At 46.5% G+C, this 16,078-nt stretch overlaps 1 protein-coding gene across 2 annotated transcripts in view; it reads right to left on the reverse strand.

Annotated features, from left to right (window-relative positions):
• LOC137622381 (tRNA modification GTPase GTPBP3, mitochondrial) overlaps positions 1–16,078 on the reverse strand; it is a 78,638-nt gene that overhangs the window by 44,488 nt on the left and 18,072 nt on the right. For both annotated transcript variants that reach the window (XM_068352989.1, XM_068352987.1), the window contains exon 3: positions 3,033–3,170. In XM_068352989.1, the coding sequence (XP_068209090.1) occupies positions 3,033–3,170 (138 nt within the window). The remainder of the gene's footprint in view (positions 1–3,032; positions 3,171–16,078) is intronic.

The raw sequence follows: 16,078 nt of genomic DNA on the forward strand, positions 1-16,078 counted from the left end.
TGGATAAGGCATTATCAATAACCTCCCCCGGAGGAGGAGGGGGAACCGCCTCGCTATGGGAGGCGACGCCCTCTCCCCCCACCGAAGGTAGAGAAACGGAACAAGGGCCTGCGCTCCCACTCGGACGACTCTCCTTAGGAGGTGGCCGAGGGGGAGCTTCGGAGGAGGTTTGGGCGGCGGAAGAAGAGTCCCGAGAACCTTCCTCTTTCAAGGCTAACCCCGGAGGAGAACGGTCTCTCTTGGACTTCTTCTTACGCCGACGGCCAAACCTCTCCCACTGGGAGGCAGACCACTCCCTGTACTCACGGCACATGTTATCCTGGTCACACAGTCGGCCCCGACATTGAGGGCAGAGGGTGTGTAGATCCGTATTAACGTCCGACATGAAAGTCCCACAAGGACGGCCGGCAACTCCGGGGCATGTACGCATAGTAAAGAAAATAACTGAAGGTCAACTTCCAACCAACACACACGCTGAAAAGAAAAAGCAGAAAATTAAAGGCTGTCACGAAGGCGATGAGCAGACACGTCTGATCCCCGCCGAGCCAAAAGTGAAGTGAAGCAAGTCACCGGTGTGTGGAGGGGGGAGGGGTAGCAAGCTACCCTTCCCCACCCCCCGCTAACTAGCGCAGGGGTAATTAACCCTCGTTAAAAACTATTGGCTCGTCATTTCAGCTGCGCTAAAAGTAATACCCTTTGTAAATAGCGTGGTTTGTATTTCGGTTACGGAACAATAATAAATTACACACCAATCATAACAGATGGCACATACCACGTGACATAAATATATACTAACTTGTTGGAAAAAACAAGTCCAGTGGTACCTTCCTTTATGCTTTTAATCTGTTCCAGGAGTGAGCGTGCAACTGAAAATGCTCATAAACAAAAACAATTCTTCCCATAAGAAATGAAGTAAATTTATACGATGCATTCCACACGTCCCCAGATACACATATACACTCATTCTAAAAGTTTGTGATGTTATTTAGAGAGTAAATTCTCTCTTTTGACCAGCATTCACTATCACACACCGATTCACTTAATTTACGCTTTTTGGACACGAGGTTTGCCTAAAAACTATGGGGGTCTTAAGTCTCCTCTACAGAGTGTTAAGAACTCTTTAGAGGCTTATGATAAGGGTGATTTGACCACATCAGCTGCATCCACACCCCCTAAGCTTTCCAAAACTACGCATTCCTTTTAATTTACTCTCTCCTTCACTTGCCTGTTAGAGTAAGGAAGTCGAGTATGATCTGTCACAGTGGAGGGGCACGATAACCTGGGATGAGTTGTAAACTTGTCTTTCGCGTGAAGAAATTTCCTCATGCATAGAGAAATTGGCACTTGTGGTGACGACAGCACACGGGGAAATGGCGGCGTGTATAGCTTCGTCTGGCTGAACGATGATACTGACAGAATCATGGAAATTGGTGGTACCCGTTATTGTCCTTCTCAACTTCCCTAATCTAACAGGAGAGTGAAGGAGAGGGTAAATTAAAAAAGAAATACAGTACATAGTTTTGGAAAGCTTGGGGGTGTGGACACAGCTGATGTGGTCCAACCACTCATATCATAAGCCTCTTAAAGAGTTCTTAAGACTCTGTAGAAGAGACCAAAGCTCAGGACCCCCCTAGTTATTAGGCAAACCTAGTTTGTGAGAATATGTTGGGGATTGCAAACTTTCCTCTCCCAACACAGTTGCTTCATGATTAAGGAGGAAAGCTGTCTCAACTTGAGAGTCCCTCCAATAGGAATGACTCTCTGAACAAGCATGTTTATTCTCCATAATCATGGTTGATGTGCTGGGACCTAGCTCAAGCCAAACATCTTTAACAAGTACCAGCTATAGGTCTCGCTGTGCATAGTCGACACTATTCTGGATAGTGTGTGTCACGTATTGTAATTAAAGATTCAGGGAAATCATGACATGAAAAACTACAGGGAGGTTTTCGCCACTTAGAAGGATATTCCTCACTAATTCCTGTTAGGAAGAGATGCAGTAAAGTAAAATTCTTGGGAGGAGACACAATAAAGTAAAAATCTTGTTAAGTTTCCTGCAATGAGAAAAATATCTCTCCCATTGAGAGGAAGTCGACTCCTTACAGTACTTACGAGGTGATTCCCTTGAACATCTCAAGGATGTATGTCTATGTCCGCCCGGCTCATAAGAATGCCACAATGGTCACTATCCCGTCCTAGGAAAGAATGTAAATACCAAGATTTACTAGCCCTAAAGCACTTGCTCGTAACTCACAGATAATGAATAGTAATACAAGTGACTGTGAATAAAGTCAAAAGCACTAAACACTAAAAGGGTAAGCACGATGAATGCAAAAGGCTCAATCCTAGAGAGGAAGTGAGAGCACAACCTCTTCACTCAGCAGTGTTGTGGGGACGCAATGTGAGCATGCGCTCTTACTCAATGTGCATGTGTACAGTTGCCCAGTAACGAAGCATGGTGCCATCAAACCCATTTTTCTTTCATTGGCCGGTCGTAGAAAACATATATAAATGACTCAGAAGTTTGTATTTGCGTAGGAATAATGTCCCGTTCCATATTATAAATGTCGTCTTGCTAACTGCATTATGTTATACATGGTTTTATTACAGTATTTCTTATGAGCTTTGATACAATATCTGTGATTTATGATTCCAGTTGGATTTTTTTGGTAATCTCCAAATGTTCGCAGGTCAAATATTTGTAAGTTGGGGACCTTCTTACACTTTCCAAGTTGGACTGATTGATTGGATGATTGATTTGAGGTTTTCTAGCATCCTGACATCAATAGTCATTGATGCCGATATAATCTATTATAAATAAAGAATAAGAGAATATTCAACATAAACCATAAAAGCAAAGATGTCATTTTAAAAGTTCAATAGCTTTCAGAAGACCTGCTTCTGAGGTATACAGTACTTTCCAACTCACACTAAACAGATAGCATATACGAAACTACATTTTGAAAATTACACTAACTGTAAACAGGCATACATAAAAACAGTTCATCAAGAATAGATTAATCAGAACATACCAGTCACAGGATGTATTATACGCCTCAAAGTGGCTACCCGGGGCTGCGGTAAAGCTGAAGGAACTGTCATGTCGCTGATGACTTCCCTTGCTCTGCTACCAGTCACGCGGATCAGAGCAACTCCACATTTTCCCTGACCTGCAAGAAAATTTATAGCTGAAGGTTTTCCTTACGTATAGAATAAAGTAAGATTTACCATTACATGATGTCCACAGACTGCTGTTAAGTGATACCCTTCATGGCATACTTTTTACCACTGAACTTTTCCTCTGCCTTCTTTTGCTGGTTCAAAATGCCTTCATTTCGTACAATTTCAAACTAAGGTCTACCATTGCTTTCAATCTTTTCGTCACTGTCATTAAACACTGAATCAAGATCTTATTTCATTCTAAATTTTCTTCATTGAAAAAACTAGTATAAAACATAGGGAAAAATGTTATTTTTATTAGTAAAATAAATTTTTGAATATACTTACCCGATAATCATGTAGCTGTCAACTCCGTTGCCCGACAGAATTCTATGGAGGGATACGCCAGCTATCACAATACTAGAAGGGGGTGTACTTACCAGCGCCACCTGTGGCCAGGTACTATAGTACTTCTTGTTGACACCTCCTCAATTTTTCCTCGGTCCACTGGTTCTCTATGGGGAGGAAGGGAGGGTCAATTAAATCATGATTATCGGGTAAGTATATTCAAAAATTTATTTTACTAATAAAAATAACATTTTTCAATATTAAACTTACCCGATAATCATGTAGCTGATTCACACCCAGGGGGGTGGGTGAAAACCAGTGTACAAGATTAAAGGATAGCTAAGTATCCCATATTTCATATAACAGTTATCTCAAATAACAATGAAATAATAAGTACCTGGTAAGGAAGTCGAATTGAACCGTTACTCTGCCTCTTTTTTAAGTTCGTCTTCCTTACTGAGCGCAGCGTTCCTCTTGGAGGCTGAATCAACTCAAAGGTGCTAAAGTATATAGGGCTGCAACCCCTACTAAAGGACCTCTACACAACCTCTAACCCAGGCGCTTCTCAAGAATGAATTGACCACCCGCCAAATCAAAAGGATGCGGAAGGCTTCTTAGCCTACCGTAACAACCATAAAAACAACAATAAAAGCATTCAAGAGAAAGGTTAAAAAAGGTTATGGGATTAAGGGAATGTAGTGGCTGAGCCCTCACCTACTACTGCACTCGCTGCTACGAATGGTCCCAGGGTGTAGCAGTTCTCGTAAAGAGACTGGACATCTTTAAGATAAAATGATGCAAACACTGACTTGCTCCTCCAATAGGTTGCATCCATTATGCTCTGCAGAGAACGGTTTTTATTAAAGGCCATCGAAGTAGCTACGGCTCTTACTTCGTGGGTCCTTACCTTCAGCAACGCAAGGTCTTCCTCCTTTAAGTGAGAATGGGCTTCTCTAATCAGAAGCCTTATATAATACGAAACCCCGTTCTTGGACATGGGCCTCGAAGGTTTCTTGATGGCACACCATAAGGCTTCTGACTGTCCTCGAATAGGTTTAGACCTATTAAGATAATACTTGAGAGCTCTGACAGGGCAAAGAACTCTCTCTAGTTCGTTACCTACCATGTTGGAGAGGCTAGGTATTTCAAACGATCTAGGCCAAGGACGTGAAGGAAGTTCGTTCTTAGCTAAGAATCCGAGCTGAAAAGAACATGTTGCAGATTCGGTCGTGAAACCAATGTTCTTGCTGAAGGCATGAACCTCACTGACTCTCTTAGCTGTTGCAAGGCAGACGAGAAAAAGAGTCTTGAGGGTAAGGTCCTTGAAGGAAGCTGACTGGAGAGGTTCGAACCTAGGTGACATAAGGAACCTTAAGACTACGTCTAGGTTCCAGCCTGGAGTGGATAGACGACGCTCTTTAGAAGTCTCAAAAGACTTAAGGATGTCTTGAAGGTCCTTGTTGGAAGAAAGGTCCAAACCTCTGTGGCGGAGAACTGAAGCCAACATACTCCTGTACCCTTTAATCGTAGGGGCTGAAAGGGATCTCTCATTCCTAAGATGTAATAGGAAGTCAGCTATTTGGGTCACAGAGGTATTGGTAGAGGATACTGCATTGGCTCTACACCAGCTCCGGAAGACTTCCCACTTAGATTGGTAGACTCTACGAGTGGAAACCCTTCTTGCTCTGGCAATCGCGCTGGCTGCCTCCTTCGAAAAGCCTCTAGCTCTAGCGAATCTTTCGACAGTCTGAAGGCAGTCAGCCGAAGAGCGTGGAGGTTTGGGTGCAACCTGTCTACGTGAGGTTGACGTAGAAGGTCCACTCTTAGAGGTAGAGTCCTGGGGACGTCGACTAGCCATTGAAGTACCTCTGTGAACCATTCTCTTGCAGGCCAAAGGGGAGCAACCAGCGTCAGCCGTGTCCCTTCGTGCGAGATGAACTTCTGAAGGACTTTGTTTATTATCTTGAACGGTGGAAATGCGTAAAGGTCGAGATGGGACCAGTTCAGCAGAAAAGCATCCACATGAACTGCTGCAGGGTCTGGAACTGGGGAACAGTACAGCGGAAGTCTCTTGGTCATGGAGGTGGCAAACAGATCTATGGTAGGTTGACCCCACAAGGTCCAAAGTCTGTTGCACACACTCTTGTGGAGGGTCCATTCCGTGGGAATGACCTGATTCCTTCTGCTTAGGCGATCTGCTGAGACGTTCATGTTGCCCTGAATGAACCTCGTGACTAAAGTGAGGTTTTGACTTCTTGACCAAATGAGGAGGTCCCTTGCGATCTCGTATAGGCTCCTCGAATGGGTCCCTCCTTGCTTGGAGATGTAAGCCAAGGCTGTGGTGTTGTCTGAGTTCACCTCCACCACCTTGCCTAGCAGGAGGGACTTGAAGTTCAGCAGGGCTAAATGAACTGCTAGTAGCTCCTTGCAGTTGATGTGGAGCGTTCCCTGTTCCTCGTTCCACGTTCCCGAGCATTCCCGTCCGTTCAAGGTCGCACCCCAGCCCGAGTCCGATGCATCTGAGAAGAGATGAAGATTGGGGGTCTGAATAGCCAACGATAGGCCCTCCCTGAGAAGGAGATTGGTCTTCCACCACAAGAGAGTGGTCTTCATCTCTTTGGTGACTGGGATAGAGACTGCTTCGAGAGTCAAACCCTTGTCCCAATGAGCTGCAAGATGGAATTGAAGAGGGCGGAGGTGGAGTCTCCCTAGCTCGACGAACAGGGCCAGCGATGAAAGGGTCCCTGTGAGACTCATCCACTGTCTCACCGAGCAACTGCTCCTCTTCAGCATGCTCATGATGCAATCTAGGGCTTGGCTTATCCTTGGGGCCGATGGAAAAGCCCGAAAATCCTGACTCCGAATCTCCATTCCCAGGTACACAATGGATTGGGAGGGAATGAGCTGAGACTTTTCTATGTTGACTAACAGACCCAGTTCTCTGATTAAGTCCAAAGTCCAGTTGAGACTCTCCAGACAGCGACGACTCGTGGAGGCTCTCAACAGCCAGTCGTCTAAGTAAAGGGAGGCTCTGATGTCCGATAAGTGGAGGAATTTTGCTATATTCCTCATCAGATGCGTAAACACCATAGGAGCTGTGCTTAGGCCAAAACACAGGGCTTGGAATTGGTAGACAACCTTTCCAAAAACGAATCTCAGGAAAGGTTGGGAGTCTGGATGAATAGGAACGTGAAAGTAGGCATCTTTCAGGTCCAACGAGACCATCCAGTCCTCCTGCCTGACCGCTGCTAGGACCGACTTCGTCGTCTCCATCGTGAACGTCTGCTTGGTGACATACGCATTGAGCGCGCTGACGTCCAGCACCGGTCTCCAACCTCCTGTCTTCTTGGCCACCAGAAAGAGACGGTTGTAGAAGCCCGGGGATTGATGGTCCCGGACTATAACCACTGCCTTCTTCTGTACAAGGAGCGACACCTCCTGGTGCAACGCTAGCCTCTTGTCCTCTTCTTTGTAGTTGGGAGAGAGGTTGATGGGAGATGTGGTCAGAGGGGGTTTGCGGCAGAATGGTATCCTGTAACCCTCCCTCAGCCAACTGACAGACTGGGCGTCTGCACCTCTCTTTTCCCAGGCTTGCCAGAAGATCTTGAGTCTGGCTCCTACTGCTGTCTGGAGATGCGGAGAGTCAATTTTTTCCTTTAGAAGCCTTGGAACTTTTCCTAGACTTGCTCCTGGAAGAGTCTGGACGGGAGCTTCCTCGGCTGGGGGCTCTACCACGAAAGGGCGGTATGAACCTCGTAGCAGGAGTATCAGCCACTGGGGTGCGATAAGTCCTGGGGACTGAGGTAGCAACCTTAGTCTTACGAGCCGATGAGGCCACAAGATCATGTGTGTCCTTTTGTATCAGGGCAGCAGACAAGTCCTTAACAAGCTCTTCGGGGAAGAGGAACTTCGAGAGCGGAGCGAAAAGGAGTTGAGACCTTTGACAAGGTGTGATGCTGGAGGAAAGGAAGGTACATAGCTGTTCCCTTTTCTTAAGAACCCCTGACACAAACATCGAAGCAAGCTCGCCAGATCCATCTCTAATGGCCTTATCCATGCAGGACATTAATAGCATGGCAGAATCCTTGTCCGCAGGGGAGGTCTTCTTGCTGAGGGCCCCCAGGCACCAGTCTAGGAAGTTGAACATCTCAAATGCTCTAAAAACACCCTTCAGGAAGTGATCAAGGTCTGAGAAGGTCCAGCAAACCTTAGAGCGCCTCATTGCTGTTCTACGAGGCGAGTCTACCAGACTTGAGAAGTCAGCCTGGGCAGAGGCAGGTACTCCCAAGCCTGGTTCCTCTCCTGTGGCATACCAAACGCCCGCTTTAGAAGTGAGCTTAGTCGGAGGAAACATGAACGAAGTCTTTCCAAGGTGTTGCTTAGTCTGCAACCACTCCCCTAAGATCCTTAACGCTCTCTTAGAGGACCTTGCTAGGACTAGCTTAGTATAAGTAGACTTAGCTGGCTGCATGCCCAGCGAAAACTCAGATGGCGGAGAGCGGGGGATAGCAGAGACAAAGTGGTCTGGGTATACCTCCCTAAACAGAGCCAAGACCTTACGAAAGTCAATAGAAGGTGGAGAAGACTTGGATTCATCCACGTCTGATGAGGGATCCAGGTGTGCCGCCTCATCATCAGACGCCTCATCACCAGAGTGTAGCGAAGAGATCGGTAAGGTATGCTGAACAGCAGAGTCAGCACGAGCTGGAACAACAATATTTGTGGTTTCCTCTTCAAGACTCTGTTGAGGGAACACCTGAGGCTCAGACTGCAAAGGCTGATCAAAAAAAGTAGCAGAAGGTAGGCGCATGGGTGGAGGAGGCTGACTCCTAGCATGAGTGTCTGAACTCAAGGGTTGCGCTTGCTGAGTGGTTGGCGGATGCGCAGTAGCAAGTTCCTGAGGAACGAGTTGAGGTTCCTGAGGTGTGAGCTGTGAGCGATGAGGTAGTGGCTGCACAGAACACAGTAATTGTCTCGCGAGTTGAGGTTCCTGAGGCGCAAGGCTAAGGTGTTGTGCTTGCCTTGAGGAGGGTTGAGCTCGCTGCAGCGAGAACTGAGGAGACTGACTCATGGATGGGAGAGGTTGTTGTACCTCAAGAGAGTGTTGCCTCACTGGTGGAACTGCAAGTGGAAGCGGAGGAAGTAAGGTATAAGCTTCCTGTTCCCATTGCTGAGGTTGCCTTAAGGAAGGCGGAGGGAGCTGCACACCACTGGAAACAGTAAACTCAGAACGTGGTAAGGTATCCTGAGGAGCCTCAACATCGTACGCCTGGCAGGCAGTACTGCGGTCAGGCGGAGCGATCGCAGGAGGAGGTGTAACCTTCTCAGCCTGACACTCACGCATCAAGACCGCAAGTTGTGACTGCATGGACTGCAGTAGAGTCAACTTGGGGTCGGCAGACACTAAGGTCTGCTGAGGTAAAGCCTTAACAGCAGAGATCTGTTGTGGCAGAACCTTACTCCTCTTAGGCGGAGTGCATTCAACTGATGACTGCGGCGAGTCAGAGCTGATCCAATGACTGCAGCCTGGTTGAGTTCTTGAGGTCTGGACTCTGCGTTTGAGTGGTCTTGAGACCTGAGTCCAGCGTTTCTTCCCTGACAATTGATCAGCAGACGAGTAAAAGACGGGCTCAATCGTCTGCAGGTGGGAGTGACGGTCTCTGGAAGACACGCCCGCAACCACCGAGGATACTTCTGTGCGCCGATCAAGGCCTGCCGAACCCTTTTGCCCTTCGACATTGCTTCTCCCCTGGGCTTGGGAGCTTGCAAGAGGTCCCGGACTGGGAGGACGACTGGCACGCACAGAAGTATCCTCACGCACCACACTGACACTGACACTAGCACTTGGCACTGCACTGACACTAGCACTCGTCACAGCACTGGCACTAATTCCACCCACTGCACTCTTGACCTTAAGTTCCTTGACTTCGGCCATAAGAGACTTATGATCACTAACCACTGACTCTACTTTGTCACCTAAGGCCTGAATGGCACGCAAAACAACAGACATATCAGGCTGAGGGCAAATAGTAGGTTCGGGGGTAGCCACTACAGGGGTAGGAAAAGGTAGGGGATCATGAGGTGAGGAAAAAAGTGAAGAGTGAGAAGAACTCCTCCTAACTCTCTCTCTCTCTAACTTGGTTGAATACTTAAGAAGACGGACAAAATCAAGTTCCGAAAGTCCGGCGCATTCCTCACATCGATCTTCTAACTGACAGGGTCTTTCCCTACAGTCAGAACAAGCGGTGTGAGGATCTACCGAGGCCTTCGGAAAACGCCTATTACAAGACCTACATCGTCTATGGGTGGGGGCTTGTGAAATGTCAGACATCTTGAATCAAAAGAGTTAGCCAAGTGGGGTTTCAAAATCAAGCAAAAGATCGTTAACCGTTAAATCAGGACTAAATAATAGCTATCTAAGCTAATATAGAAGTTTTCCAGTAAAGCAACAGCCGAAATCTGAGAGAATACTTCACCAAAAGCCGTGAAAATACTCGAAGATCATAAGCGTATCCCAGAACGTCTTGCCGGAAGCACGACAGAGGAAAAATTGAGGAGGTGTCAACAAGAAGTACTATAGTACCTGGCCACAGGTGGCGCTGGTAAGTACACCCCCTTCTAGTATTGTGATAGCTGGCGTATCCCTCCATAGAATTCTGTCGGGCAACGGAGTTGACAGCTACATTATTATCGGGTAAGTTTAATATTGAAAAATGTTATTTTTATTAATAAAATAAATTTTTGAATATACTTACCCGGTGATTATATAAGCTGCAGCTCTGCTGCCCGACAGAAAAATGTTATTTTCATTAGTAAAATAAATTTTTGAATATACTTACCCGATAATCATGTAGCTGTCAACTCCGTTGCCCGACAGAATTCTACGGGAGGGATACGCCAGCTATCACTATACTAGAAGGGGGTGTACTCACAAGCGCCACCTGTGGCCAGGTACTACAGTACTTGTTGTTGACGCCACCTCACTTTTTCCTTGGTCCACTGGTTCTCTATGGGGAGGAAGGGTGGGTCAATTAAATCATGATTATCGGGTAAGTATATTCAAAAATTTATTTTACTAATGAAAATAACATTTTTCAATATTAAACTTACCCGATAATCATGTAGCTGATTCACACCCAGGGGGGTGGGTGAAAAACCAGTGTACAAGACTAAAGGATAGCTAAGTATCCCGTATTTCATATAATCAGTTATCCACAATAACAATGAAATAATAAGTACCTGGTAAGGAAGTCGACTTGAACCGTTACTCTGCCTTTAATAAGATCGTCTTCCTTACTGAGCGCAGCGTTCCTCTTGGAAGGCTGAATCAACTCAAAGGTGCTAAAGTATACAGGGCTGCAACCCATACTAAAGGACCTCATCACAACCTTTAACCTCGGCGCTTCTCAAGAAAGAATTGACCACCCGCCAAATCAACAAGGATGTGGAAGGCTTCTTAGCCGACCGTACAACCCATAAAAAGTATTCAAGAGAAAGGTTAAAAGGTTATGGGATTATGGGAATGTAGTGGCTGAGCCCTCGCCTACTACTGCATTCGTTGCTACGAACGGTCCCAGGGTGTAGCAGTACTCGTAAAGAGACTGGACATCTTTGAGATAGAATGATGCGAACACTGACTTGCTTCTCCAATAGGTTGCATCCATAACACTCTGCAGAGAATGGCTCTGTTTGAAGGCCACTGAAGTAGCCACAGCTCCCACTTCATGTGTCCTTACCTTCAGCAAAGCCAGGTCTTCTTCCTTCAGATGAGAATGTGTTTCTCTAATCAGAAGCCTGAATGGTAAGAAACTGAGTTCTTAGAACTTGGAAAAGAAGGTTTCTTGATAGCACACTATAAGGCTTCTGATTGTCCTTGTAAAGGTTAAGACCTTTTTAGATAGTACCTAAGAGCTCTAACTGGGCAAAGTACTCTCTCCAGTTCATTCCCCACCAAGTTGGACAGGCTTGGGATCTCGAACGACTTAGGCCAAGGACGTGAAGGAAGCTTGTTTAGCAAAAACCGAGCTGCAAGGAACATGTAGCCGTTTCAGATGTGAAAACAATGATCCTGCTGAAGGCGTGGATCTCACTTACTCTTTTAGCTGTTGTCAAGCACACGAGGAAAAGAGTTTTTTAAATGTGAGGTCCTAAAAAGAGGCTGATTGGAGAGGTTCAAATCTTGATGACATAAGGAACCTTAGGACAACGTCTAGATTCCAGCCTGGAGTGGACAACCGACGTTCCTTTGAGGTCTCAAAAGACCTAGGGAGGTCCTGTAGATCTTTGTTGGTGGAAAGATCCAAGCCTCTGTGGCGGAAAACCGCTGCCAACATACTTCTGTAACCCTTGATCGTAGGAGCTGAAAAGGGATCTTACTTTCCTTAGATATAACAGGAAGTCAGCAATCTGGGTTACAGTGGTACTGGTTGAGGAAACTGCATTGGTCTTGTACCAGCTACGGAAGACTTCCCCTTGAGACTGATAGATTCTGAGAGTGGATGTTCTCCTTGCTTTGGCAATCGCTCTGGCTGCCTCCTTCGAAAAGCCCCTAGCTCTTGAGAGTCTTTCGAAAGTCTGAAGGCAGTCAGACGAAGAGCGTGGAGGTTCGGGTGTACCTTCTTTACGTGAGGTAGACGTAGAAGGTTCACTCCTAGAGGAAGAGTCCTGGGAATGTCGACCAGCCATTGCAGTACCTCTAAGAACGATTCTCTCGCGGGCCAGAGCGGAGCCAACCAACGTCAGCCGTGTCCCTTTGCAAGAGGAGAACTTCTGAAGTACCCTGTTGACAATCTTGAACGGCGGGAATGCATACAGGTCGAGATGGAACCAATCCAGCAGAAAAGCATCCACGTGAACTGCTGCTGAGTCTGGAATCGGAGAACAATACAATAGGAGTCTCTAGGTTATCGAGGTAGCGAACAGATCTATGGTTGGCTGACCCCACAGGGCCCAAAGTCTGCTGCAAACATTCTTGTGAAGGGTCCACTCTGTGGGGATGACCTGACCCTTCCGGCTGAGGTGATCTGCCATGACATTCATACCGCCCTGAATGAACCTCGTTACCAGCGTGAGCTTTCGATCTTTAGACCAGATGAGGAGGTCCCTTGCGATCTAGAACAACTTCACGAAAGAGTCCCTCCCTGCTTGAAGGTGTAAGCCAGGGCTGTGGTGTTGTCAGAGTCCACCTCCACCACTTTGTTAAGCTGGAGGGACTTGAAGTTTATCAAGGCCAGAAGAACCGCCAACAACTCCTGCAATTGATGTGAAGTGTCCTTTGCTCCTGATTCCATGTTCTCGATCATTCCTGTCCGTCCAAAGTCGCACCCCAGCCCGTGTCTGATGTGTCCGAGAGGAGACGGCGGTCGGGTTTCTGAACAGCCAAAGGTAGACTTCCTTGAGAAGAAAGCTGTTCTTACACCACGCGAGAGAAGACCTCCTCTCTTCGGAAACAGGAACTGAGACCGTCTCTAGCGTCATGTCCTTTATCCAGTGAGCAGCTAGATGATACTGAAGGGGGGGAGGTGGATTCTCCCTAACACGATGAACAGGGCCAGCGATGAAAGTGTCCCTGTTAGACTCATCCACTACCTGACTGAGCATCGGTTCCTTCTCAGCATGCTCTGGATGCATTCTAGGGCTTGGAAGATCCTTGGGGCCGACGGAAAAGCCCAAAAAGCTCGACTCTGAAGATCCATACCCAGGGAGACAATGGTCTGGGATGGGATGAGCTGAGACTCCTCAAAATTGACCAGGAGGCCCAGTTCCTTGGTCAGATCCATAGTCCATCTGAGAATCTCCAGACAGCGACGACTTGTGGGAGCTCTTAAAAGCCAGTCATCTGACGGAGCCGGACACAAGATCATGGTACTGCTGCACAGTCTGTGAACTGTCAACCATGGGGAAGCGAGGAAGTACAGTGACAACCCGAAGCTGTCTAGACTGTCTGGGTCGTACAGACAACTCCTTATCGGGTTGCTGAGGTTGCCGCACTGCGTCACAACAAGTCACTTCTGCTGGTGAACGTCTTCCCAGTGACACACTGACTCCGTAAACAAAAAAAAAAATCCTTTAACAAGGACTAAGCTTGGACTGCATGTCTTGCAACACAGCTCAAGGTCTATGGGAGTAGGTGTGGTAACAGACGGGGTTAGTGACTGAAGTGGAACCATTACCTTCCCTGGAAGCATGTTATGCTTAAATAAAAGTCCAAAGGAGGCTACGCAGCTAAAGGCTCCTCTCCAAATGACAGAGTCCTCAAGGGAATATCAGAAGGAGGGAGAAAAGCACTTTCTCATCTACAGGGACCATATCCGAGAAAAGTTAAGTTCTCTCAGTGAGGGTTTCAATGGTGCAAAAGCAGCAGACTAGAAGGCAACATTATGAAACTGCTTGACAGTCTAGTGAGTTGGCAACAACCAAAAATGTATGACTGAGAAGCATGCGGTAAGGTATGCAGAGCATGTTGTATGCAGAGCATGCTGTATGCAGAGCATGCTGTATGTAGAGCATGTTGTATGCAGAGCATGCTGTATGCAGAGCATGTTGTATGCAGAGCATGCTGAATGCAGAGCATGCTGTATGCAGAGCATGTTGTATGCAGAGCATGCTGTATGTAGAGCATGTTGTATGCAGAGCATGCTGAATGCAGAGCATGCTGTATGCAGAGCATGTTGTATGCAGAGCATGCTGTATGCAGAGTATGCTGTATGCAGAGCATGCTGTATGAAGAGCATGCTGTAAGGTAAGCAGAGCGTGTTGCATGGCGTTAAACATTTCTCAGAAATTCCATGACCAGTGCTAGAGTGCTTCATGCATGCTTGCATGGGGTTTTAATATCAACATAATATTTACCTTACATTCATAACTCATGATTCATTTTTGTTTTGAAGATATTTTTGCCATATTCTGCGATATTGTTAAAAATATATTGCAAGGAATACATATATATTTTTATATAAGTAAGACAAATAACCTCCATTATCATAATGTTTGTGTAGGCATACTGCAAGTTATGAAAGTAAAGAGGTGTTATTATTGTCATTTGTTATTTCTCAAGTTGAGGAGAAAGTAGCAGAAGCATGCGTTGAGGTGGCTGACTCATAGCATGAGGTTGCTGCCTCAACAGTTGCGCTTGAGAGGTTGATGGATGCGCAGTAGCAGGTTCCTGAGGAACGAGTTGAGGTTCCTGAGGTGTGAGCTGCGAGCGTTCAGGAAGTGGTTGCGCAGAACGCAGTAATTGTCTCGCGAGTTGAGGTTCCTGAGGCGCAAGGCTAAGGTGTTGGATATCCTGAGGAGCCTCAACATCGTACGCCTGGCAGACAGGCTGCGGTCAGGCGGAGCGATCGCAGGAGGAGGTGTAACCTTCTCAGCCTGACACTCACGCATCAGGACCGCAAGTTGTGACTGCATGGACTGCAGTAGAGTCAACTTGGGGTCGGCAGACACTAAGGTCTGCTGAGGCGAAGCCTTAACAGAAGAGATCTGTTGCGGCAGCACCTTACTCCTTTTAGGAGGTGTGCAGTCACCTGATGACTGAGGAGAGTCAGAGCTAACCCAATGACTGCATCCGGGTTGTTGAACTCTAACTTCGTACGTCTGGCATAGGTCTGGACTTTACGTTTAAGAGGTCTTGAGACCTGAGACCAGCGTTTTCTCCCCGAAATTTCTTCTGCAGACGAGCAAATTAAGGGCTCAATCGTCTGCGGGTGGGAGTGACGGTCTCTGAAAGACACGCCCGCAACCACCGAGGATACTTCTGTGCGCCGATCAAGGCCTGCCGAACCCTTTTGCCCTTCGACATTGCTTCTCCCCTGGGCTTGGGAGCTTGCAAGAGGTCCCGGACTGGGAGGACGACTGGCACGCACAGAAGTACCCTCACGCACAACACTGACACACTTTGCGCTAATCACTTATCACTTTTGATTTTCTGTTTGCACTTATTTCACTGAACTCGAAACTTTAAGTGGTTTGTACCTGAAACACGCAATTCTATCTTTTCTCAAAAGTTAGTAATTGCGAAAAACAGAATTACAATGTAACAGAAAAATCTAATGAAAGATAAATAATTCAGTGGCTGGAAAGAGACTAAACACTAGATCAAATAAACTACGTTTAAAATCTCTCACCGCATAAAGCTTGAGAACAAGAAAAAACTCTAGAAACGTTTACCTTCTTCCCCTAAAGAGACTAGGGAGAAGAGCAAAAACGATAACAACGTTACTCGCTTGAACGAAACGTTTATCCTCCTCTTTCTCCCTCCGTCTCTATCTCTCTCTCTCTCTCTCTCTCTTGACTTAGAACCTGAGAGAAGAGCCCAATCATATATATCGTTAAAACATATTATGTTAAAGGAAAAAACTGAAATATTTCCCAATTTATTAGAATTAAAACCATTAAGTTAAGAAAGAATGAACAAAACGCTAGACACGGTTACTCTTACTGCAACGTGACACAGTGAAAATTTTCTCTCTATCGTGACGATAGAGCGCAAGTTGAACGTTCTGAACGTCAACAACTGCAGAGACAAAACAAAACGTTAGTTCAACTTTGAAAACAGTACGAGACTATCAAA

Source organism: Palaemon carinicauda, chromosome 29 (genome assembly GCF_036898095.1).
Source record: "Palaemon carinicauda isolate YSFRI2023 chromosome 29, ASM3689809v2, whole genome shotgun sequence".
Classification (NCBI taxonomy): domain Eukaryota; kingdom Metazoa; phylum Arthropoda; class Malacostraca; order Decapoda; family Palaemonidae; genus Palaemon; species Palaemon carinicauda.